The sequence below is a fragment of the Eumetopias jubatus genome, unplaced genomic scaffold (genome assembly GCF_037043125.1).
Source record: "Eumetopias jubatus isolate StellerSeaLion01/CBP00866 unplaced genomic scaffold, mEumJub1_p1.0 scaffold_4, whole genome shotgun sequence".
NCBI classification, from domain to species: Eukaryota; Metazoa; Chordata; class Mammalia; order Carnivora; family Otariidae; genus Eumetopias; species Eumetopias jubatus.
This window is the reverse complement of record NW_028274810.1, coordinates 128,109,467-128,133,994: the sequence shown is the minus strand read 5'-3', so window position 1 is coordinate 128,133,994 and position 24,528 is coordinate 128,109,467. Positions and strand designations below refer to the sequence as shown.

The 24,528-nt window shown below is 43.8% G+C and overlaps 1 protein-coding gene across 1 annotated transcript; it reads left to right on the top strand.

Moving 5' to 3' along the window:
• Positions 1 to 1,442: 1,442 nt before the first annotated feature.
• MAL2 (mal, T cell differentiation protein 2) lies at positions 1,443 to 24,112 on the top strand. Its single transcript, XM_028090868.2, has 4 exons — positions 1,443 to 1,574; positions 14,185 to 14,355; positions 21,097 to 21,252; positions 24,041 to 24,112. Exons 1-4 carry the CDS (start codon positions 1,443 to 1,445, stop codon positions 24,110 to 24,112), a joined length of 531 nt encoding a protein of 176 aa, XP_027946669.1.
• The last annotated feature ends 416 nt before the right edge of the window (positions 24,113 to 24,528 follow it).

The window sequence follows — 24,528 nt, the reverse complement described above, 5'->3', positions numbered from 1 at the left end:
GGTCTGAACACAGAGTTCACTGAGGAAACAAATTAGTGCAGAAAACTTTAAATTTCCCATTAAATAACTAATGCACATTAAATATCAGAAAGTGATGACTAATAGGAAGAATATACAAAAGGTTTCACCCACACCCTGTTTTGTGGTTTTTGCCCTAATCCTGCCACCACACTTGTGAGTTTCACTTATTAAAATAATAAAGAAGTAGAATGACTAAAATCTGCTGACCAATGCATGGAGCTCTACACAGTCCCTTAAAGGCTAGTACTGACAGAAAAGATCAGTATTCCATTTGGAGAATGCCTGATGATGTTAGCTAATATTTTTTTCCAACCTGATCTACCTGCGTATGCTGGTGTGTGTCCTTTCGTTTCTATTCAGCTGATCTTTGAGAAGATTAATCTCATATCCTTTATTTCACTTACAAAATGTTGACATTAAAATCAAAGATAAAATGGGGATAAACTGGGGCAGGGAATCTAAACTATACATAGCATCCTTTTAAAAAGAAGTCCATTTAAGTGTTTAAGAGACAACAATTCATAAGTTTCAGACAGGTAAAATCAGTAATTAAAGTTTTATGCGGAAAATATAGCCTATGCAACATCATGTGTACACAAGAGCATGATATGTTTGTGTGTAAAAATTAAAAAAAAAATAGGAGTCATCATATTAGCTGCCATTAAAGGGGCGCTTCCCATGCGCTAAACTCTTTTCATGTTAATGTAATCTGGGCAATCACAGGAGGTAAATACCCTTACCCCCATTTCACAGATGAGCACAGATGAGCACACCACCGGCACACAAAGAAGCCGGTTGCCTGTCCAGCATCCAACGCCACTGGACCTGAGCCATCTGACTCTGTCCTAGTGGTATTTTAAAAAATCCTACTAGAGTCCCATTTAAAGCATATCCGCTCCACTTTTTAGGTGTGACTGGTGACCTTGATTTTACCTTCTGAGTCACAACTTCAAGACTTGTCTTGTAGTTAAATTGAGGAAAGTGGGGTAGGGAAGTTGTGAGAGCTGGGGGGCGGGGGAGGGCAGGTGGAAGAGAACAGGTGGAAACTAAGAAGGGGGTTAGAAGAAACAAAGAGCAGGGCGCCGGCCCGCGGAGGGGCGAGCGGAGCGGGACAGGAAGGACCGCGCCAGGTGGCCGCCGCACCTGTGCACGTGACGACAGGCGCGGGCGCCTGGGCAGCTGTGGCGCGCTCACCTGGACCCACGTGACGGGGCGGGGCCCCGCGCGGCTCAAGGCAGCGCGGCCACGCCCCCTCCCGCGCGGCGCGCCGGGACCCCGCGGACCCGAGCGGCGGCGGCGGCGGCTGCGGGAACCCGGGCGGCGGAGGCGGGCGGAGGCGGGAGGAGGCGGGCGGAGGGAGGCGGTGGCGGTGGCGGTGGCGGTGGCGGCGGCGCGCGGAGACGCAGAGCGGCAGCGGCAGCATGTCGGCCGGCGGAGCGCCAGTCCCGCCGCCCCCGAACCCCGCCGTGTCCTTCCCGGCGCCCCGGATCACTCTGCCCGCCGGCCCGGACATCCTGCGGACCTACTCGGGTGCCTTCGTTTGCCTGGAGATTGTAAGTGGGGCAGCCTCGGTGACGGTCGCGCCCGGGGAGCAGGGAAGGGTAGCGGCATCCTTGCTCCCTGGGCTCTCTCCCTCTGCGCGCGCCCCAGCTCCCTTCCCTTCGACGTGGCCTTTACCTGCGCCCCTCCCGGGGTCCTGCCCTCTCCCTGCCTAGCGCAGCCCGCACCTGGGCCCACTTGCCTGGCACCTGTTACGCTGGCGCCTGTTCCCCCGCTGGAGACAGAAATCGCCCCGAGAGAGCGAGCAGACGGCCCGGCGGCGCCCAGGATTGGGGACTTTCAGAGGGGAAGGGCGCTTCGGCCTGGGGCACCGCCACAGACCACCGGCGGCTTGGCCAGGGACCGCGCTTGGCTAGAGCTAGAGCAGGCGCTCTCGGTCTCGCCTGTTGCTAACCTGCCATTTTGTTGGGTGGTGCAAAGGTGTAGCCAGCCGATGATTGAGTGACCTGGAGGCTGCCACGATGTGAAAAGCCGAGGCGGGAGGTACCAGGAAGAGAAGGTGGGCTTAAGACCTGGGCCTTTTCCCCCCACCCCCACCCCTTGTCTTTATTTGTGCCCTTTGGATTGGGGAGAGGAGCAGGGCTTAGGAGGCGGGGAAGGGGAAAAGGTCAAGTATGAACTGTGCCCTTGGCAGTTTCTAATCCAGTGGGTGCTAGAGTGGCAGAGGAAAGGTAGAAACGTGGTTGTCAAGTTCCTCGCTGCCTACCTTTGCACCTTCTGGCTTCCTAGTGGACCTGTGCAGCTCCACACCTTCTCAGCACACTTTATTGGGCCTAGGTGAAGGTGAGGTCACCTGGCCACCCTGCAACCTTATTGGGCTAGAGACTTAAACTTTTTAAAGGCGATTTTATGGAGTTGGAAGCTTTTGGAACTCGCTGTGGACCAGGGGAAATGTGCAAACATAAATTGGGCAACTCGAGGTTGCATCACGCCCTGAGAATGGCAAATCCAGAGTGCAACGTTAGCAAGTCCCTGCCCTTCCTGCAGGCTGATGTTGTTTGGTTGGCTAGGAGTTCCCGTCTTCCTTCCCTCACCTGTTCCTTTGAGTTTGCATAACCTCGATTTGGCTGCTTCAGTTTCACTTTTGTGCTTGTGGGGCTGGAACGCCTTGTGAGCATTGGTTTTCTGCTCCATTATGCCAAGGTGGCTAAGGCGTGCTAAGTTAAGTTTAGCTCAGATTGGAATCTGAAAAAGGAGACAAGTGAGTTATAGGCTATGACATCAGTAATCGGATCGTGATGGCGAGGCTGGAAGAGGCTGGTTTGAGTCTGAGCCCAGTTCAGAAGCATCCGAATGCTTGGGATGAGGCGCAGGCCTCCATGTGAGAAGAGTAGGGAGAGAATGGCACTGGGCCCGGGCTCTGTTGTGTGTGGGGGAGATGCGCTTAGAACAGTAGGATCTGGGGAGAAAGCTTGTTTAAGTTCTGGGCTGCTTTAGTTCCGTGTTCCTCAAACTCCAGTAGTTTGCATGCCTCTTTTACAAGTTTTTGCCAAATCCGCATTCCACCTGTACTAGAATTTACAGAATGTTCACTTCGATTCCCTTCCTAAACTTTAGTACCTACTTTAAGCCTCCTCCTAAACAATAGGACACATGAATCCTCAAATCTGATATACTGGGGGTATTTTTCTAATATTTACTCAAATATAGACTTACATATTTACAGATGCATGTATATATGTAAAGATATGTGAGGGTACATGTGTGAATATATGGACATATATACAAAGAAGTCTCATCCATGTGCTGTCAAATCAAATACTGTCTCAAGGACCGTCCATGGTCTTGTGACACTGTTGGAAACGCTGCCTAATTCTGAAGGGAAAAAGTGGAAGTGATTTATTCTATTCTATTTCCTCTCCCCTGCCTCCATATTTCTTTATCTGGCCCAGTAGTTAGTTCTCAACTCTGCTGTACTTAATTACTTGGGCAGTTTTAAAAAATACGGTGACTCGCCCAGACTAATTAAATCAGAATCTCTGGGGGGTGCCCAGAGTCAGCCCGGTTCTTCTAAAAGCTCCCCAGAGGTTCTGGGGTACAGTCATGGCTGGGACTGAGAGCGGCCTTTATCAGGGCCCTCTGGACAAGACAGCAATAGGGCAAATATGAATTTTCTCCCTGTGCGAGAGCTTCTACCCCTCCCTATTCTAGTACGGATCCAGGCTCACAGAAGTAGCCAGACTTTCCTCTTATCTCTTCACGTTGTCTGGCTTCTTATTCCAGAAACATGTCTTGGACCCTTATCTGCATAGAATAGCATCACTTCCAAAAGCCATGTCAGTTTACTTTTCCCTTGTTATGGCCAAACATATGTGATAGGTTAAAATCTAGGCCTCCCGTACCCCTTCACTTGAACATCATCCTCTCTCCTCCCCAACCTATCCCTGCAGAAATAAAAGAACCGAAATCGTCTAATGAAATTGGTGACCTCAGAGAAATAACAGACCTCACTGGAGCGAAACTATAGATCCTTCTTGGCTCTTACCCTTCCCCCCGCTTAGAAATATTGGATTATATGCCCTAAGAGAGCAGAGATCAGACTTGCTCAGAAAATTCAGTCTCACAGTTGGTGGCTGTACTTACTGTGGTGAGCACTGAGTAATGTATAGAATTGTCGAGTCCCTATGTTGTACACCTGAAACTAATACAACATTATATGTCAACTATACTTCAACGTACTTTTTTTTGAATTTTACATAAAGAATTCAATCTCAATCCCCCTTATTATACCCATTCATAATCTCTCAAGTATAAGCCACTTCTTGAGAGATAATTCAAAAGATGCAAACAGCGCCCCCCTAACAGCACCAGGCAAGGCAATTTATAGCACTGGCTCTGTAGGTCGAGAAGATTGCAACCACATATGCATGGTATGCTTTTTTGAGATAGTTGTGTTCCACTTCCAGATATGTAGGTTGTCAGCCCCTCAGTTTTTGCACCGAGCTATGTAGTTATTTTTGCAATGCAAAGCCTTTTAGCTTAGGAAGGAAAACATCCCCTTCAAAGTTACATTTTCAAATTCTCTCAGGGTTTCCTGAATTAATGTTTTCTAAGTCATTTGTTGGGTATTTATTGAATACCTACTGTGTGCAAGGCACTCTTCCAGGAAAAAAAGATGTTTAGACCTTTCCTCGCCTGAAAGAACATATAACCTAGTTGAGATGGTATGCGTAAAAATAACTAACTACCATTCAAGGAAGAAAGATAGAAGTATGGAAAGTGAAATACAGCTAAAGTGTTTTCCAGGCAGGTCTGTTCATAAGAAAATGACATCGGAGCATCTGTACTATTGGGCTGAATAAGATATTTTGGGTCCCTGGCTTCAGCATTATCTTGTAATAATGCACAAGAAAGATTAGATGTGACAGTATTAAACATGGAAAAGAATAAAGGTCAATATGTTGAATTCAGTGTGTTTCATGGTTTCAGTGTTTGGGAAACTGCCCACATTCCCCAAGATATTCATTAGTGTTTTTCTTTATGGGAGATATTCTAGGACTCATATTCACATGCTTCAACCTGCAGTGTTGTGGATGTCCCAGTAATTTTCAGTTATTCAAGAAATAGTTAAGAATCTGCTATGTATCAGGCCTTATTTTATACCCTGAAAATAGGATAGCTCCTACCCTTAAAAGAAATTCTTATATTGTGAAGTATAAAGTCAAGAAAGAATTATAGGGCTGTATTTGAAGCGATAAAATTGATTCATGAAAAGTACTATTGAAAAACAGGGTAGAGGGGTGCCTGGGTGGCTCAGTCGATTAAGCATCTGACTTTGGTTCAGGTCATGATCTCTGGGTCCTGGGATGGAGCCCAGCTTTGGGTTCCCCACTCAGCAGGGAGTCCGCTTGTCCTTCTGCCCCTCCCCCCACTCGTGCTCACTGGCTTGCAAGCGCACTCTCTCTCTCTCTCTCTCTCAAATAAAATCTTAAAAAAAAAGAAAAAAACAGGGTAGAGCATGTCTGGCCAATGAGGAGTCCAGGACAGACAGCTTGAATGGGATGGTGACATTTGAGTTTAGTCTTAAATGATGAGTAGACATTCAATAGACACAAAAAGTGGGGAAGAAAATTCCAGGTAGAAACAAGGGCATGTGTAAACCCTAGAGACGAGACAGACCATGGCATGAAGGTTCTAGCGGTTGTTAGTTTGTTTTGTTTTTTTTACATAACTTGTGGGAAGGTGGCAGAAGTCGAAAGAACAGGTAGGGCTTGAGCTGTGATGTGCTGAGAAATGGTAGGCCAAGGCATAGGATGGGGAGCTGCTGAAGGTCAGGGGCATACGGGATCATACTTGTGTTTTAGAAATCTTTGAGTAGTGAGGCTTGGCTCTAAAACAGATTGAAGGCAGAGAGATCAGCTCAGGGGCTTATTTCAGTGGTTTGAATGAGGGATAATGACAACTTGACAAATGAAAAAAGTAGAGAAGAAGAGACAGATTTGACGTTTAGAAGGTCAACCGAGTACGCAAAGTTTGGCGTGTCCTGAAATGATACTAGGCCAGACTTAAATATAAGATGTAACTCAGAGGAATTATGCCAGAAAAACAAATGTTAACGAGAGGATGATGGGGAGGGTGGGGCTCTGGAGCAGGCGTGTGCAGTCATGCAGAGCAATCTGTGGAAGGGATTTCAGGTTATTTTCAACCCAGAGCTTTGACATTGGACTAACATATAAATGGTCAGATGTATAGAGTTTCCTTTTCTTGCCCAGAAGATAGATTTGAGTTGCACAGGGACATTGTATGTTGGCAGTGGTAAGAGGAGCTCTCCGTGGATAGGTTTCCCTCTCTAAAAGGGTTTTTATTCTATAAGCAAGATTTCCCCTTTACCTCTGGGTTAAAAATCTCCAGCCATGTGTAAAGAGTCCTTAAAATTTCATAAGAGAAAATAAACTGATGCCCCTGCCAAAAATTATTTTCAGCAATTGTTTGCCCCTGACTGGCAGCCCTGTACGAAACATGAAGCATAGCAATATGGAAAACTTTAAATCAGGTTCCTGAACGTCTTGACTTTGAGCTTCAAAGGAAAAGGTCAAGGAGAGGAGATTGGTTTTGCAGAACCCTATAGAAACATTGTAGCTGGTAGTAGGAGCCGTGAACATGGCATATTTGAGTTGATATGTCCGAATAGGAAAGACTGTGTAATGACAAAGGACAGGAACCAGGCTGGTGTACACCTTATCCTGCACGTGTGATACCTATCAGATGCAGATGCCTGCAGGATCTGCAGGACAGTGTATGAAAATTTTCTAGAGAAACTGGCTGGCGTGGAGAAGGGCAGCTTTGGAGTAGATGTCCTGAGCAACTTTTTAAAATGTCATGATTCTTCTCCAGGGATCTGCGGTCTGATCTGAATTTCCTATGTCCTCTTTTATATGAAAGAGTCACCATATATGACATTCTTAACTTTTGTATAGTAGCTTCCAGAAGGAGGGAGGTAGAAAGGAGGAAAAGAGGCAATGATTTGTAGGGTTCCTGCTGATGTCAAGGCATTGTCCTGCAGGGACATTTTTAACCTAGGTGATAACTAGTTGCCCACAAACATGAAAAGAGGATTTTTAAAAATCAAGGGCAATTAGAAGAAAGAATAAAAAGGGGCCAGTACATATTTCTCCCGTATAAGATGTGCTTTCCATTTTAGGGTTAGGACTGGCTATTTAAGAAACCAAAATGGAAGTTTGGGTCAGATGGGGAGGAAAAAAAAAAACTGTAGTACCAAATTCTTTTTAGCATTCTCAAACATATTTTTTTTTTCAAACATATTTTTTTAAACTTTCAAATGTAAGTCTAAAAAGTAAAACTTCTTTTGCATTAGTAAGTTTTGTACAGAGGCCTCTTCCATATCTGTTATTTCTCATTGCTTCCCAGAACTTGTCTTGTTTTCCTTTTTCTGATTTAAAACAAACAAAAACACCTTGCCGGCTTGTACTTACCAGGGCTAGTCCAGGACCAGGACCAGTTTGGATGGAAGTCCGCACGGGGAGAGGACAGATGGGGACTGATGGAGGGAGCAGGTGGGGGGCGGGTAAGCCATGAGATAGACACTACCCTCGTCAAGAGTTCCAGCAGCAGTTGCAGTAGAATAGGTGAACTGAAAAAATTTGGGGCCCGAAGAAGATTGAAAATGGGGTGTCATGAGCTAGACTGGCAAATCTGCCAACTTCCCCATAACTTGCCATCCCCGCCTCCTGAGATCCTGTACTCAGTGGTGGGTGTTGCCAATAATAACTTAAAAATTGAGAAGTATGTGTTCCTGCTTCACTAGTCTTCATGCCTATTTTCGAACACCCACCATGTACCAGGGAATGAGCTAGGCTCCAGACAGCAGTGCGTTCTGAGCCTCTCAAGCTGTACTTCTGGAGCATTTTCTTCTAGAACCATTCATTACAAACACTGGTTGGTTTTCATTCATTTCAAGGAGAATGCACTTGAACTTCTTCCGGAGAAAGCATTGTCGTGGGTTCTGAGCATAGAGTGATGTTTAAGGCAATGCTGCTGATTCTGACCTCACAATCCAGTGGGCAAAACAGCCAGATGCACCTGTGATTTCAAACCAGTAGTTGTAAGTGTTACAGAAGATACACACATCAATAACCATGGAAGCACTGAGGGATGGCATCTGGCCAGGGAAGTCTTTCTGGAAGACCTGCTACCAGAGTTTAGTTATCCAGAGAAAATTTAGGTGGCAGCATGCTAGGCAGAAGCATGGACCAGCGTGATGGACTCGTGTGCAGGGGTTAAGGGACGAGAGGCTGGAGTGCCAGGCTAGGGTAGCTGGGAAAGTAGTGGAGCTGGGAAGAAGGTGAGCTTGGAGAGGCAGCAGCAGTATCTCAGTACTGTTACCACTTGACTACAGTCATGCGGTGAATGAATTTACACATTTATGGGCTGCCTTGGAAGCACATCTATAAGTTGTATGTGTTGACCGAAGTATGTGCCCAGTTAAAAAAAATCTTGGAGGGCGCCTGGGTGGCTCAGTCAGTTAAGCATCTGCCTTCGGCTCAGGTCGTGATCCCAGGGTCCTGGGATCGAGCCCCGCATCGGGCTCCCTACTCAGCGGGGAGTCTCCTTCTCCCTCTCCCTCTGCCTCTCCCCACTGTTCATGTGCGCGCACCCATTCTCTCTCTCTCTCTCTCTCTCTCTCTCTCTTTCTGGATAGGGAATCAACCCCCCCCCCCCGCCACCTCCAGCAAGCCAGTCCACAACAAAAGGATAGAAACCCTGCTCTAGAATGAACACTAACCTTTGAGGGAGGCACAACAGCATAATGTCAAGAGCATAGGCTCTTGGAAGCCAGTTGCCAAGTTCAAGCCCCACTTCTAACAGTTATTAACTGTATAACTTAGGGCAAGTTATTAATGGCTGTCTACTTCCACTGATCTGTAAAATGGGAATAATAATAGTAATTATCTCTCAGTGTTTGTGTGGATTAAATTGGTACAAATGAAACCCTTAGAGCAGTTCTTGGAGTATAAGCATTTGATAAATGCTAGCTAATATTTCTATTATCCTCATCAGCTTCAACCTCTCACTCAAGCTAACTCTGTAAACCAGACTAAGAGACACTGTTTTTCTCTCTAGGCTTGCTGGCTGGTTCATTCTCACTGCTACAGTGATGAAATGCTCGATCTATAAATAGCAGGAAAATCAGAAAGAAGGGGTTATATGTTATATACAGGAAGTTCTAAATAATGAAGTATTTCTCCTTAGGGGTAGTCTAACCAGTACTTCGTACCTTCAGGTTCACTTACCTTTGCCTGTTCTCCTTCCAAACGTTGACTAAAAATAGGTGAGAGTAGGCACTGGCCTGTTTACTTCGTTAGTGCGCTAATAAGGGTATACTAACATGAAGGTGTCAGATGGGTTTGCCGATTGTTAGCTAAGATATTGGAGGGCATGTTTTAAAAGCATGCTAGTAGGAAACAAGTGACATTGGCAAAGACAAAAGGGTATTTGCAAAACGACTCCTTTAGAGACGGAAGGCCATCCAGACAGGAGACAAGTTGAGAAATCTGCCATCTGAGCAGCAGATATTGCAAGAGTTGCTTCTGGCTCAACACCACCTTTTCCCGCGGGGCTACGGCTCTCACCAGTCTGTGGTTCCTAGTGAAAACACATTTTAAGTCCAACTCGGAAGGTTCAGTTCAGTGTGGTGTGTGGAGGAAAACTTCCACGGCTTTCTTATGGGAAGGTTTCGATTCAGTCACACCCTTACGGGCTGCAGGAGCCAAGCCAAGGCAATAAACATATGGTAAAGCCGCAAAGGAGATCTGTGGTTTTAGGACGGAGTAGCATTGAGTAACTGCAGCTCCACACATACTTGAGCACTCCAGGTGTCTGCCAGGTACACCTGAATTTCAGCTCAGAGGGTAAGGGGGAACTGAGTCACAGGGGAAGGCTGCCACCTAGTTCTAGGAAACGTTGGCCTTTGCAACAGACCTGGGAGTCTGGTCAGCTTTTTGGTAGAGCTTGAGGTTCAGAGGCATGAGCCCCAGCTTATTACTTCCTGAAAGAAATGTCAAAATGGGGTGCATTGGGTGAGTTTGATATGTAATTACTGGACTTTTGGGGGCACTGGAGAGTGATGGAAGGCAGTGATAGACAGGAGGTCGGAATGTGGATTCAGATCCAAGAGGAGAAAACGTGGGTGGACATGGCATTCCACCTCTCTTCACAGTGTGTGTACTGTGCAGTTGCTACGGTACTTTATCAGCTCTTCTCCCTCAGATTTTAACCATTTTTGTGCTCAGAAAACAAGGCTCCCTCCAGAGTCACCTGTACTAAACTAGGATGCTGATAATTACAGTATGGCTGGTAAATGCTCTCAGCTTCGTAATGCCCAGAGTTAGCTGAAGTGAGTGTAATAATGTGGATAGTGGTAGTGTTATTAAAAGATCAGTTTTTGAAGTTGGAGCCAAGTTGGGAAGCTCAGGGAGAAAAAGTAGCTTTTGGCAAAAGGAAATCCTAAAGCAAGGAAGAAAGAACCATGTCAAAGCCCCAGTGACCCCCTACCCCAGCATGACAGTCTCGCAGGGAGGAAGGTGGGTCTCCCTGGTGGCCTCCCTTCGCTTCTCTGACCCATCCCTCCGGCACCTCCCAAAGCTGCTGTGGTGAGCAGGACTTTAGTCTGGATCCCACAGACTCACGGAGCCAGGGGTGGGGTGGGGTGGGGCGATTGCTGATACAGGCAGAGGGGCACTCACACACCATCCTCCTTCCCCAGGCCCCTTCCCACACAGCACACACGCCACAGGTGAGGAGGCGAATCTGTTCTCTGGTCATATAAGCATTCCGTTTCCTCTCTGAGCCTTTGAGGTGTTGGAAGGGCTGTAATTTTGAGTGTGACAAGAATGGTTCATTTGTACTGTTTCACACCAGCATCTGCTGTCAAAGCCCTGGTCTACCTTGAAAGCCTGCTTCAAAACCTGCCTCCCCTGCCTCCCTCTCTCCACGCCTCCCACTATATTTCTTCTCTCCTCTCCCAGTCTCTCGGAGCACACTGTGTGGGGCTCTTTTTATAGCACTCGCCACAATCTGCTCCTGAATCAGATTTGATGGTGTCTATTTCTCCCTAATCTAGAGCTCCTGGAGACAGAACCTCACCTTTTTTTTTTTTTTTTTTTCTCCCTGAGTATTCTTCTACAGTGCCTGGCGGTAGATTTGAGGCCTTCCAGTTTGAGGTCCAGTCGGGGTTCATTAAATGCTCTCTTTAATTTCAGGGGATCATATAGCCCTTCTTCAGAGAGTCAATTTATCATAATCCCTATGTCCTATAATTATGCTTTTCTATCTGAGTCTGCCTGCCCCTAATAAACATGGCCAATTGATCTTTATTACCCTGTGTATGTACTTGCACCTTGGTTCTCAATAAACGACTCTTTAATTAATAGATAATTTAATAGCAACATATATTTCTTAAATAGTATTTAAAGTAACGTTAAGTTATTTGTAGTGGGAGAATAAGAAAAGGTTACCAGGAAGATGATGCTGGAAAAAAAAAGGAAAGATCTGAAGATCTTATCACCTTCAAATATTTAGTAAACAGTATGAAAGAGTAGAGAATCTTTTTACCAGGAACATTATTTCTTTCATAGTTACTAATAAGGCTGTGGCTAAAATTTTTAAATATGCATTAATATTCATGACTTAGACTTATTTCATAAAACTTTGTGGGTTGATTGTTAATTTTTTTGATCTTTTTTGTTTTATTTGAAATTAGGACTTCAGGTATACCAGCTACCCCAATTATAAATTGATCAGATTGGTGCTGCAGTTATCATACTCAAGTGATAATTTATTATGCCTTCAAAAATGTTTTTCAGAGTGGTAATGGATTGTATGACTGGGACTTTGTTTAGAACTTGTGATTTTAACTTTTAGCGATTTGTGCAATTTGGCTATTATCTCGATACTTAAGAAGCAAGATACACATGGTTATTGGTTTTTAATACGTAGAGTTCTAGCTGTTCTTGGAAACTTGGAGTTTATTTACTAAGCAAATATTGGTGAGCCTTCTGCATGCCAGGTGGGCATGTTTCTATGGTGTGACGTGTGTGTGTGTGTGTGTGTGTGTGTGTGTGTGGTCAGAGGTGGGGTGCTGGGGTTGATTCCCAGTTACCTGTAGGTATCTTCAGGACAGGTGTGTAGCCTAGGCTTTTGGACTGCCAACTCTAGCCTAGTACCTGACTGATAGGAAGAGATTATTCTGTCGGTGGATAAATGGCTTAGATGCAGAGGCCTGTAAGGTGGCTGGCTGCCCAGAAAGTCTCCTAGTGAGGTTGGACTGGGAGCCAGGCCATCCAATGATAGTGTTTCTCATCAGTGTAACATATCCACATAGGGAGCTTGCCCAGGGCACAGGGGGGACACCTGAGCGTGGGGTGGAAGTCAGGAAAGATTTTTGGGGTGGTGTGCTCTTCCAGTTTCTCAAATACACATGGGGAGGGAATGGCATTCGGGGCCAGCATACGTCAGGCTACTCAGATGCAAAAAGCACTTTGTCTTTGGACTGTGGATTTTTTTTTCTTTAATGTAAAATGTGAGGGGCTTCGTGGCAAGAGACAAAGGCTGAGAAAGACAGGTTATGGAATGCCATGCAAAGGATGTGTAGCCTCTATCACTTTGTGGTAGCTTAGAGGAGACTGCTGTGGTTACGTTTATAAAACTGACCGTCTCTACCCCGTAATTGTTCTCCTCCTGTGATTTCTCCCTCGCTCCTAGTTGCCTAAGCCAGGAATCTGGGTTTCCTTCTTATCTGTTCTTTTGTTGTTATGTCCCCTGTCTGATCAGTCACCACCTGCCACCACTTCTCAGCTTCTGTCTAATCCATTCACTCCCCTCTGTGCTCCTTGCCCGAGTCTGGGCTGTGCTCTGTGGCTGTAACGGTTTCCTCTGTGGTCCCTCAGCCCTGCATCCATTCCTGTCCGGCCAGAGAGAAGCTTCTGAATACAAATTGGGTCATGCTAGTTCCTGCTCAGGGGTTCTATGGCCTCCCATTGCCCTTGGGAGAATTGCCCTTGGGAGAACCATGTGGGGCGATGGCCAGAGGTGAGAGCTGGAGGCTGGGCTGAAAGGCCCTGCAGGTCCGCTCAAGGGTGGGCTGGGTGGCTCAGTCAGTTAAGCGTCTCTTGATTTTGGCTCAGGTCATGATCTCAATCGAGCCCTGCCTCGGACTCTGCACTCAGTGTGGAGTCTGCTTGAGACACACTCTCTCCCCCTCTGCCCTTTCCCTCACTTGCTCTCTCCAAATAATAAATAAATAAATAAATAAATAAATAAATAAATAAATAAATCTTTAAAAAAATAAAAAATAAAATTGAAAAAAAAATAGCCTCTTTCCTGTAAGGGACTGTGAATTCTGTGATGGCAGAGACCAAGTGTAGCTTGTTTACTATCTTATTCCCAGCTCCCGGAACAGCACCTGACAGGCAGTAAATGTTTACTGCACATTAGATCTGTGAATATCCAAAGTACCGATTCCCATGCCCAGCATGCAGAGGAGTATCAATAAATCAGGTAGGTTGTGTTGACTACCAGGTACAGCAGCTGTGGCTATTACTCGACAGAGAGGCAGTAATCTCACATGTACAAATAGGCCATGATAAGGACGGGCACATGGCCATTAGAAGTGACAGGTTAGAAAGATGATGGCTGATCCTTGCTGATAAACTCTCTGAGAAGTGGTGAGGGCAGAAGCCAGTGGTTTGAAGAGTCCAAGCTCACGGATAGAAGGTGGGGACCAAGCAAAGATGAATTTGGAGAAATGGCTGACTGAAAAGGAAATTGTTAGAAAGGCAACAGGGTCAAAGGAAAATGCTTTTAGGTAATGGAAGAATTCTGTGTCTGTTCATGGGCTGAGGATGAGAGTCCAACTTGGAGGCAGGTGCAGAGACAGGTGTGGCTCCAGGTCAGACCTGGGAGCCGAAGTGCTGGCCTTGCGCCAGGTGGGGAAGCTGGTGTCCCGCGTGAGGACAGAGGAAGGCAGTGGGCGGGGTGGCGGGAACGTGTGCAGGGGGCTGGGGAGAAACCAAGGGTAAGAGGCAGGGATGTGAGCATGTTCACTTCTGTTGCCCACACCCGTGACATCTTGTTTCCTTCCTGCAGCTGTTCGGGGGACTCGTCTGGATTTTGGTTGCCTCCTCCAACGTTCCTCTACCTCTGCTACAAGGATGGGTCATGTTTGTGTCCGTGACGGCTTTTATCTTTTCCCTCCTCTTCCTGGGCGTGTTCCTCTCTGGCGTGGTGACTCAGATTGATGCCAACTGGAACTTCCTGGTAAGGGATTTTTAGGTCTATTTCAGGAAAATGCGAGAAACGTATAAATATCTTATTCTGTCCTGAAATGCCTGGTCCCCTGTTCTCTCTATTGCCTCCAGGGGGAGAGGAAAGGTCTGAGTCCCGGTCCGCTGTGCTGCCACGTGGCCGCGTTGCTGGACAGCAGGCTCCCAGCTTGTGAAATTTCTGTCAATAGAGCCGAGCAATCTTTCTGCTACTCCTTTATGAGTTAAAGGACCTTTATTCAAAGACCCTTTTATTTCATGCAACAAATGAATTGCATTACAGTTATTGAACTATCGAAGAGGTGCCTTTGAGAGATGGATGCTGTGACATGGATCTTGAAATTTTCCATTGATTTCTGCTTCAGATACTAAATACATACGTTCTTTTCAGAAAACCAGTGGCTATATACTCTATTCTCTAAATACTTAGAAAGGGGGATAGTTTATATTTATTTTTAATTCCTGTCCTAAATTAGTAAGAATTGATAATTTTAAGAAATGAATTTATAATCAACATAATTTTAAAAATTAGGACGCCATTAAATTGGATCAACTTACTTTCTCTTTTCCCGTATAATATAGGGGGCCTCTTTCGTGCTTATGCTTATTCCATCTCTGAGGCTATTTCAGAATGGCCAGGGGAGCTTGAATTCCAGTCTGTGGCGGACAGCCTTTAATGAAGAAGTTCGTGGAGAACCTCTGTTACATTTCAGTCAGTTGCTGGTTAGAAACTTAAATCAGCCCTTTAGTCAGGCTTATATTGTTCTTTTCAGGTATGGTAACATTGTATTCACCAGCTTTAGGACGGATGTTAGGCATCTTAAAAAATGTTCTAGTTTACAGAGTGTAAGGAGAATCATCATTCCAGATGTTACCAGCAGTGAAGTCTAGTGGATGTGGTTGCCCATTAAACCAGCCCAGCGGCAGATGGTTAGTGTAAAGTTAAGGAGGAAGTGTGGGGCAAGGGTTATAATCTTGCAAAGGCTTTGAAGTTAGGTCTGGTTTGTTTAATAACTGTGTAGCCTTGGCCAAAGTATTGAACGTCTATGACTTCCGATTTCTTCCTCTGTAAAATGTAATAATAGTACCTACCTGGAATTAATGTATTCTAAAGTGCTCATCAGCTTTGTGTCTGATTTACAGCATATGATCCATAATCATCATAATTCCTTAAATATGCCACTTCATGCAGTTTGTAACTTTGAAAGTCCTTTTGTTGAGTCACTAGATTGTACATCTGAAACTAATATTACACTGTATGTTAACTAACTGGAATTTAAATAAAAACTTAAGGTAAAAAATTATTTCCATAGACACACACACACAGGAAGTCCTTCTGTTTCTTAGGGTGCTGATGCAGTGTGTTCCTACATTTTTGCCTTGCTTTCTCATTAACGATAAGAAAATATTTCTAAATAATTGGTCAAGTGATGAAGATCAGAAATCTCTATATAAGTTACAGATAGATTGCTTAATCTCCTCTTTCTAAATGCCTGGCTTTCCCATAATCATGTATGAGTGAATGCATCATTACCTGATGTTGGTAGGTACCACCAGGCTCTTTAGGTATTAAGCTCAGAGATGGTATTTGGCCAGCATGTACCAGTATAGCCTTCAGTACTAGTTAATACATAGTCATTGCCCCAACCTGCTACCTCTTCCCAAGTGCTGTGCTCCCCGCCAACCTGGCCCTTCCTCTGGGACCTTCCTGGACTTCCTAATAGCCCAGCAACTGAAGGGTTACTAAGTAGAGAGTCTCCAGGGTCCTGCACGGCCCAGCGTTGCTTCTAATGGTTGATGCACATGTTGTACCAATGTTTAAATATTTTTCCAACATCCCTCCTTTATTAGGCGTATGTTCATACCATCTTTTTTCCTTTTGTTTATATTGACTAATTTCTGAGATTGAGTACATCATTAATATCCTTATAAATTTGTTAGGTTTCCTACATATGTGGTTCCCCCCTTATCTGTAACATTATATTTGTTGTTCAGACAATAAAATGTAAGAATGTGTTGTTGTTGTTGTTTTTTAATTAAACCACTTTACGAAAGGGGCAACTGAAATTGGAAAGACCTACCAGTGTGTTGCAGAGGTCTCCTGCAGAGAGTGGGATGGTCCATTCGTACGGAGGGAGGAAATGGTGGTGGCCCCACACAGCACACAGCACAGCCTCGTCATGGTGGACACACTTTCCAAAAGCCAACTCATGTCTTTACAGAGTTGACTTAAATGCTTGCCATATTTAGAATGGACTCCTTTTTTTTTTCCTCTCCTTTTGTGATTTTCCACATAATCAGTCATTTCTGACCACAGAGTTGCTTTTGGTGGGTTTTGTGATGTATCGCGTATACTCTCAGCCAGAAAATTTTCTGAGCCATGCATACCGTGGAGTCATCACCAGATGGTAACCATCTTTAATTGCTGTATTCTGGAATTGTTAGACATTAACTGCGCAAAAAATATTTCCCCTTGTGATAGCAGTTTAATGTTACCTGTATACAGTGCATGAAGGAAGCAAGAATGCATTTTGATGAAGAATTTATTTTCTAAAAGTATTTGTTGTGGGATATTAACTAAAATATTCATAGCTTCTACCTTTTGTTGATCATGAGGTTGAATTAACATTTGTGGTGGTAGAAATCTTCAGTATTTTTTCCCAAGCTTTCTAACTTTGGTGTAAGTGATGAAATAAAAATATAATATGTAATATATATAATAACATATATTAAATGCTAAAAACTTGCCCTATTCTAATTTGAGGAAAGAAGCAGGTTTTGATTTTTGAGATGGTTTTTCTCTATTATTTTTTTTGAGGAAATACCATTTTGCCTAACTTTAAGAGATACCATATTTATTTTCCATTTTTGGAGAGGTGGGGTATGAAGGCAAGATATATTTTAGAAAAATAAGAGCTACCAAAAAAAAAAAAAAAGTCCTGTACAATTAAACATGCTTCACTTTATTCCCCCAAAGTAGGTGGCATGCATTTGCCTGTTACGGACATCACTTAATACTGTGAATATCCTGAGCTATATTTTCTGTCCCGCCATTCCTTTATTTATTTGATCTTTATGACAATTCCTTATGGGAGACTATTACCGTTCTCATTTTTACGGTTGAGGAAGATAAAGCTCGGTGTGGCTTTTGTCCCTCTTTCGTGCTGTTGTGGAGACCAGGATCCCCCTATTTACAATGTAGCTTTTTTTTTAAACTAGTTAGTCAAAAGTTGACCTGAGGAGCAAAGCTAGGCTTAAGATAAGAATATGGGGGATAGTCATTTGTTGCTGGGGAAAAAAAAAAAAAATCACGCTCTGCTTAAGGTTGTTTACCTGAGCAAAAAGTGAAGACAAGCGGGCCACACTGTGGGCAGTGTGAATATCGCGAAGTCTGGCAGAAGAGCGGGAGTATACAAAGGAGACTCGGAAAGGGGCTGGGGCCATCTGCTGATAGGGAGGTGCCAAGCACTCAGGACAGGTGGTTCACAAGGGGTGGTCCCTGGCCAGTGGCAGCGGCTGCACCTGGCAACTTGTTAGACGAGCAGATTCTCAGGCCCCGCCCAGACATCCTGAGTCAGAAACTCAGAAGGTGGGACGGAGCAGTCTGTGCTGAAACAAGCTTTTCAGATGATTCTGAGGCATGCTTACCTCTGAGAACCACTGGTTTTGCATAAACAATGTGCCTTGTCCAAAACAACGAGCAAAAATCAGTGGAAGACCTTCTTGCATGTATTCCACACGTAGCAGGAATCAGAATGAGATGTCCAGGATGGCCAAATATAAATGTGGGTGTGGCTCTCCTGTGGTGGAGAGTCTTGACGGAGCACCTGATATGTACCTGGCCCTATAGTAGTAGGCCCTGGAAATACAGTGGTGAACAAGACAGGCCTGTAGTGGCTCTCAGAGTTTGTTGTAGTAGACGGTGTCAGTAAAGAAATAATTACACAGGGGCGTCTGGGTGGCTCAGTCGGTTAAGTGTCTGCCTTTAGCTCAGGTATTGATCTCAGCGTCCTGGGATGGAGCCCCATGTCAGCTTCCTGCTCAGTGGGGAGTCTGCTTCTGCCGCTCCCCTCCGCTCATGTTCTCTCTCTCTCTCTCAGATACATAAAATCTTAAAAAAAATAATTATACAACTGATGCATTAGTCAAAATTATGTTAATGGCCAAGCAGGGAGTGTTCAGGATACTAGAAGAGCATATCTATCATCTCAGGTCCACTGGGAAGCAGACTATAAGATGAATTTAAAAGTACAAGAGATTTTGGGGCGCCTGGGTAGCCGGGGCAGTTAAGCATCTGACTCTTGATTTCAGCTCAGGTCAGGATCTCAGGGTCATGAGATCGAGCCCCAAGTCGGGCTCCACGCTAAGCTTGGAGCCTGCTTAAGATTCTCTCTTTTCCCCTCTCCCTTTGTCCCTCCCCCCTGCTCATGCTGTCTCTCTCTAGAAAAAAAAAAAAAAATAGTGCAAGAGCCTTTTTTTGAGGGGGAGGGGAAGGGATAACACCTGTGAAAGGTGATGGGGAAGGAAAGGGGGTAAAGCAGAAAAGTCCTAGAGTGGGATGCAGATCGATGGTCTTACCTAAATTAATGAGAAGCTCAGGAGCACAGTCTTTGCCTTAAGAGTCTTGTTTTAGGCAAAAGGGGCCAGGTACCAGTATCCCCACTGTACCATCATTAGCTGGGGACTGCCAGGAGGAATGTGGCCTTGGCAGATCCCCAATCCACCGAAGCCAAAGCTGTCTGCTAACTAGACTCCTCACAGCTGGATGTCAGGTTCTTTTTTAAAAGGGACTGTGTGCAGTACGTGATTACGGATGTGCAAGGGCCCAGTAGAACATGAGGAGCTGCTTTACAAATACATGTAACTCCCCACTGCAGGTTACCTGCCTGACTCCAAGGTCCAGGAGCCTGCATAGTGATTTGCTCGCCAGGGTTGCCGTGAATTCAGTTATTTTCCTCCAACACCTTAGAATACATATGACCCTAGGATGATATGGATAGCTGGATAGCCTCGCCCAAGTCAGACGGAGTTAGGAGTGGAAGATGTTTATTGGATGGCAACACCCATAAAAGATGAAGGAAAAGGATTGGACAGGGAAGCCTTAACCGCACATCAGTTCTGATTACTACTGAAAAGGAGGAAGAAGTCAAAAGCAACAGGACTGGAAAGTTGATGGTGGGTGGGGGGAGGTGCAGGCGGTAGTTGGTGGTGGGACGAGTCTTTTCCAGCCACACAATACTGCAAGTAAAGAGCAACGGCCCTGATGCATAGAGTATGTCCTCCCACCAAAACAGGGTCGCGGTGGCTGATGCTCAGGGAGATGGGAGGGTGCCATGAGCCAAGGCTGGTGAAGAGCGTGAGGGCCTCATCATTACCAAGAGCTGTGGTCATGTCACCAGATTTTTCCCGCCCCTTCTAACATCACATGAGCCACTTCTGAGGGTCTACCTCAGTAAGTTAGATGAGCGCCTGTGATCTCAAACATATTTTTCTCTCAATCTTAATTACTAATTGAGATCCAGCTCTATTCCTTTTAATCCCTAAAAGTAGTAGGGACGTTTGGGCTTTGACCTTCATCAGTTAACATCTGTTGCATAGCTACATGGGTTTGAGCATTTCTGCTATCAATTAGACACACGATCAGTGCATAACACAGTTCTTCAGTCTTTTGAAGGCATTGGTGAGTCAGCTTCTACGTTAGAGGTGTTAAGTAGAACGCATTTTTAGTGTGTACCTTTGTAATCCCCATTCCTGGTGAGTTAACTTTTCCTTATTATTCTAGGCAGAGTAAGAACAATTCTCACGGTCAGTTTTGTTTGCTGAATGGGCCTTTACAAAGGCAGCACACTGTTTTTTCTCTGTAATGTTGCTGTATCAATAACAGACAGTTTGATAGAAGAAAGAAAGCAGACTTTGGAACCAGACAGCCCTATGTGGGTTTGAGTTCTCCTTTCAAAAGGTTATGTTTGTATGGCTTTAGAACAGTCATTTAATTAAAAAAAAAAATCACTTGTTTATAAAATGGGTATAATAAATGGTGGTTGTAAGGATGAATGACAATGAATGTAAAGTACCAGGTATCTGGGAGCTGTTGACAAAAATACACAGCAGTGTGTTGATGGATATCAGTTCGTGTAAGACAGTGTGAATTCCAGTAGAGTTATGCTTCACAATCCCAGCAACATATGAAATCACCTTATGACAATTGAGTTTTGTTTGAGAGGTCCTATACTTTTTGTTGAAGTATATGATATATAATTTGCTTTTTTAGAATATCAGGAGATATGGTATTGAATTCTTAGATGTCGTAGGTCTTTTGCATTCTTCAGTGTATGGGGTTACAGTCTAATGGATGGAAATAATAATTGCTCAGAAATAAAAGACTTAATTATAAAAGGTGTGTATGTATATTATTATATTAATAACTATATAATATACTACAATAATATTTTTATCCAATAACTATAATAAGGTGTATGAAATTATATATTTTATTATAAAATTCAGGACATTAGTTTTGCCACTGTGCCGATTACAGCAGGTTGGTTGGTTTTCATTTGGATTCTAATAGCTTGACATTGTTCAGGCAGCCAGAGTAAATGGTGAGTATGCTTAAAGATTGATTAAGTGTTCTAACCTTCCTGAGCCTAAACCTCATGAGTTGAAATAAGGAACAGAAAATAAAAGTATTACTTTTAATTGTAGGTGTCTTTTTTTTTTTTTTCTTCTCTTTCAGGATTTTGTATACCATTTTACAGTGTTTGTCTTCTACTTCGGAGCCTTTCTCCTGGAAGCAGCAACCACATCCCTGCATGATCTGCACTGCAATACGACCATGACTGTGCAGCCGCTCTTGAGTGATAACCAGTATAACATAAATGTAGCAGCCACAGTGAGTGTCCATGAGTCCAGATGACCAGCCCCCCTCCCCCACTGTCGCGGTCTCCCAGAAACTCCTCGGGCAGCCATCTCTTTCTCTAACAGTAGCCATTAGCATTACACGTAGACCTGGGCAAAGTTCTGCCCTTCCCCCTGGTGTTGTGGACCCCGACACTGAAGCACGGACACCAGGGACAGCCAGCCTGTGGTTGCGGCTGGCCTGGCACAACAAAGCCTGTTTTGTAGAAAGAATTCATTGTGCTTTTTACTTCCTCTAACTGCAGACATGGTAAGGGAGATTTGTTCTTCACTGGTCCATACCTACTTGTAATTCATTTTAATTCAGTGAGTACTTACGGAGAACCTACCATGAGGGCGGAAACTGGTGGGGTGTTGGGGACAGGGATGAACCACATACAGCTCCTGCCCCTGAGGAGAGTCCAGGGGGGTGAGGGGGGTAAATATTCCCGCCATGACAATAGATGACTTACAGATGAAATGCATTCCGTGGGGACATTTTTGGAATTTTTTAGTCTCCCTTAATTCATATACTTGAGTGAGTTTGTTGTTTTTTACTGACATAGGTAATTTGAAGAAATACTACACTATTTCTGTTTTTGTAATTTTGAAAGTGTCAGAAATCCAAATTATTCCCTAAAATGTGTTGATATTTAGTATGGCTATATAGCAAGTTAGTGACCCTAATGTTTTACTATTTTATGTAGATAGTATATATAAACAGCCCAGGACTCCCCCATATAGCCATTAAAATCTTTCTGGAGCAGTGTTGTCTACCAGCACTTTCTAAAATGACAGAAATATCCCATATATGCACGATTCAATATGGTGGCTACTAATTAATCCATTAATTCATTCAGTTTAATTAATTTACATTTAAATTTAAATAGCCACATGTGGCTGGTGGCTCTCATATTGGACAGCACAGGTCTAGAGTCTGGGTTTTGAAGGGTGGAGGTGTGATGATGTTAAGACCTACTATCATCAGGCTCCCAAGCCTCTGTTAGGATTTGTCAGAATTCATTGAGTGTCTACAATGAATTAAGACTATATGTGGATTGCAACAGAAAGGAGGCTGGTTCCAGCCTCCAGTTTAGACCAGTGATTTTTATACTTTCTTTTATAGGAAGTAAAACTGTTTTACTTAATGAAATCTTACTGAAAACCCAATAAATACAGATGGCGAGAGTACAGATGCTCTAGTTGGAGTGGGAGGAAAAGGTCTTGAATAATGCCCATCCATCCTTCTCCTGAAACCACCTCTGTCCACCTCATCTCTGAGGCACTGCCATGGGATCCTTAGTATCCAGAGACCACAGTTAGAAAACCACTGGTTTTAGCAATTTTATGAAGCGAAGACAAGTTCAGGGACTTGGAATTGACTTTTTTCCTACCAAGTGTCCTTCCTATGAGTCATCAATTCTCATTGGATTTTCCTTTACTCCTTCAATGCCCTCCTTTTTAGTGGTGCAGGCTATATTCTCATTACCTCTCAGATCCTTGAAGTAGCACCAAATTGGTCTATTTATAGTTGCCCTAAGATCCCACTTTCAGAAGAGTAGTTGGTGCTCAAGTACTTAGTGGATGGTGGATGTCATTAATTTCTCACTAACGTTCCTTTGTCCTGAGAGCCCCCAGTTTTCAGTGTTCTCCGTGGTGTGGTTCTGTTCTGGCTGACCCTTGTCGGTGACTTTGTCCCTGTTATCCTTCCCTTTCTCTCTGCCTAAGTGAAACTGCCTTGGGAAACCTCAACATGCTTTTAGTTCTACATTACATACCATCTCATCCATACACTCCCACAGAAGTGAATCTTTAATTTCTGAGTCTTAATAATACCTAGATATATGTGCCATTTTTTTGTGACATTACATTGAGTCCCTTACTTTACTTTTTATTTCAGTATACCTGAGAGAGGAAAGTTCATTTTCACTAATAATAGATATCAGAAGTGGTCATTCTCATTCAGCAGACAATGTCTAGATTAGAGATGTATCAAAGAGACAACCAGCAGAAGAAGGCTGGGGAGAATGAATAGCAGAATGGCAGTTAGAGAATGGTCATGGTCTATGGGTGGATCGGATATTCCTTCTCGGAGCTACAGTTTTCTGGTAAAGGATCCCTGCACTAAATCATAATGTTTTACCATATTTAATTGCTTTGTCTTATACTTTTCTATGGACCATGAATTCCCAAAGGGTGAGGACACTACTATTTGTTTATATGCACCAAATGTACTGATGTACACATAGTTGGTGCTAAAGAAATCCTTGTCAAATAGTAAGGATGGTAACTCAGAGTTGAGTGCAGGTTTCAGAACTATCTCCCATGCCAATCTGTTGATTCATTTCTGCGGCTTTACTTTGTTTACTTCTAAAGTCGCTTTCCACTGTCACAGGAAGGATTTGATACATCCTCAAGTTCTGATACTTGCACTTTTCTTGGCTGTGAAATCACTGTATGAATAGACATCTCGTAATGGATTTTTGAATGTCGTTTTGGGGGTTTCATAAATGTTTGACAAGTGAGTCCAGCATGTGAACAAATAACCTAAGGCTATCCACAAATGAGAAAATTATGAGGGGCCAGAATGTTTAAAAGAAGGGGTAATGATAGGGGGTAAAACAGGAGTACACATTATCAAAAAGAGGACTATAAACCATTTTCATAAGTGTTGAAGTATCTTTAGGTAAGTTGATCAGTGCTCAGATAGTTGTTCCTTAGAATGAGTGTTTTCTTAAAGTCAGTGTTGTAAATCTGATGAACTTTTGTTTCCTTTTTCTTAGATTTTTGCCTTTGTGACAACAGCTTGTTATGGTTGCAGTTTGGGTCTGGCTTTACGAAGATGGCGACCGTAACACTCCTTAGAAATTAACGGTCTCTGTTGGTTTCATTTGTCTACTTTATGTGTCTGATCAATTTGGATACCGTTTTGTCCATTTACAACAACATTCCAAAAGAAATTTGTTTAGTATATGGAGAGAATCTAAGTGCAAGTTTTGGTTCATTTCGTAGATGGAATTTTAATTTTATTATGATGTTAAATAGAGAAATGGCCTTTAATTTTACATCTGTCTCTTTTTTAAAGAAAATTTTCCTTTATATCCATAAAATATGCAGATATTGCTCATGAAAAAGGGGTATCTCTTTTGTTTAATTGCTGAGTCACCTAAACCTTAATTTTAATAGGTAACTGAAATTTCCTTAAAAAACAAAAAACGAAAAGCAAAAACAAACTACGTTTTAAATAGCCTTCCCCCTGAACTCTTTTAGT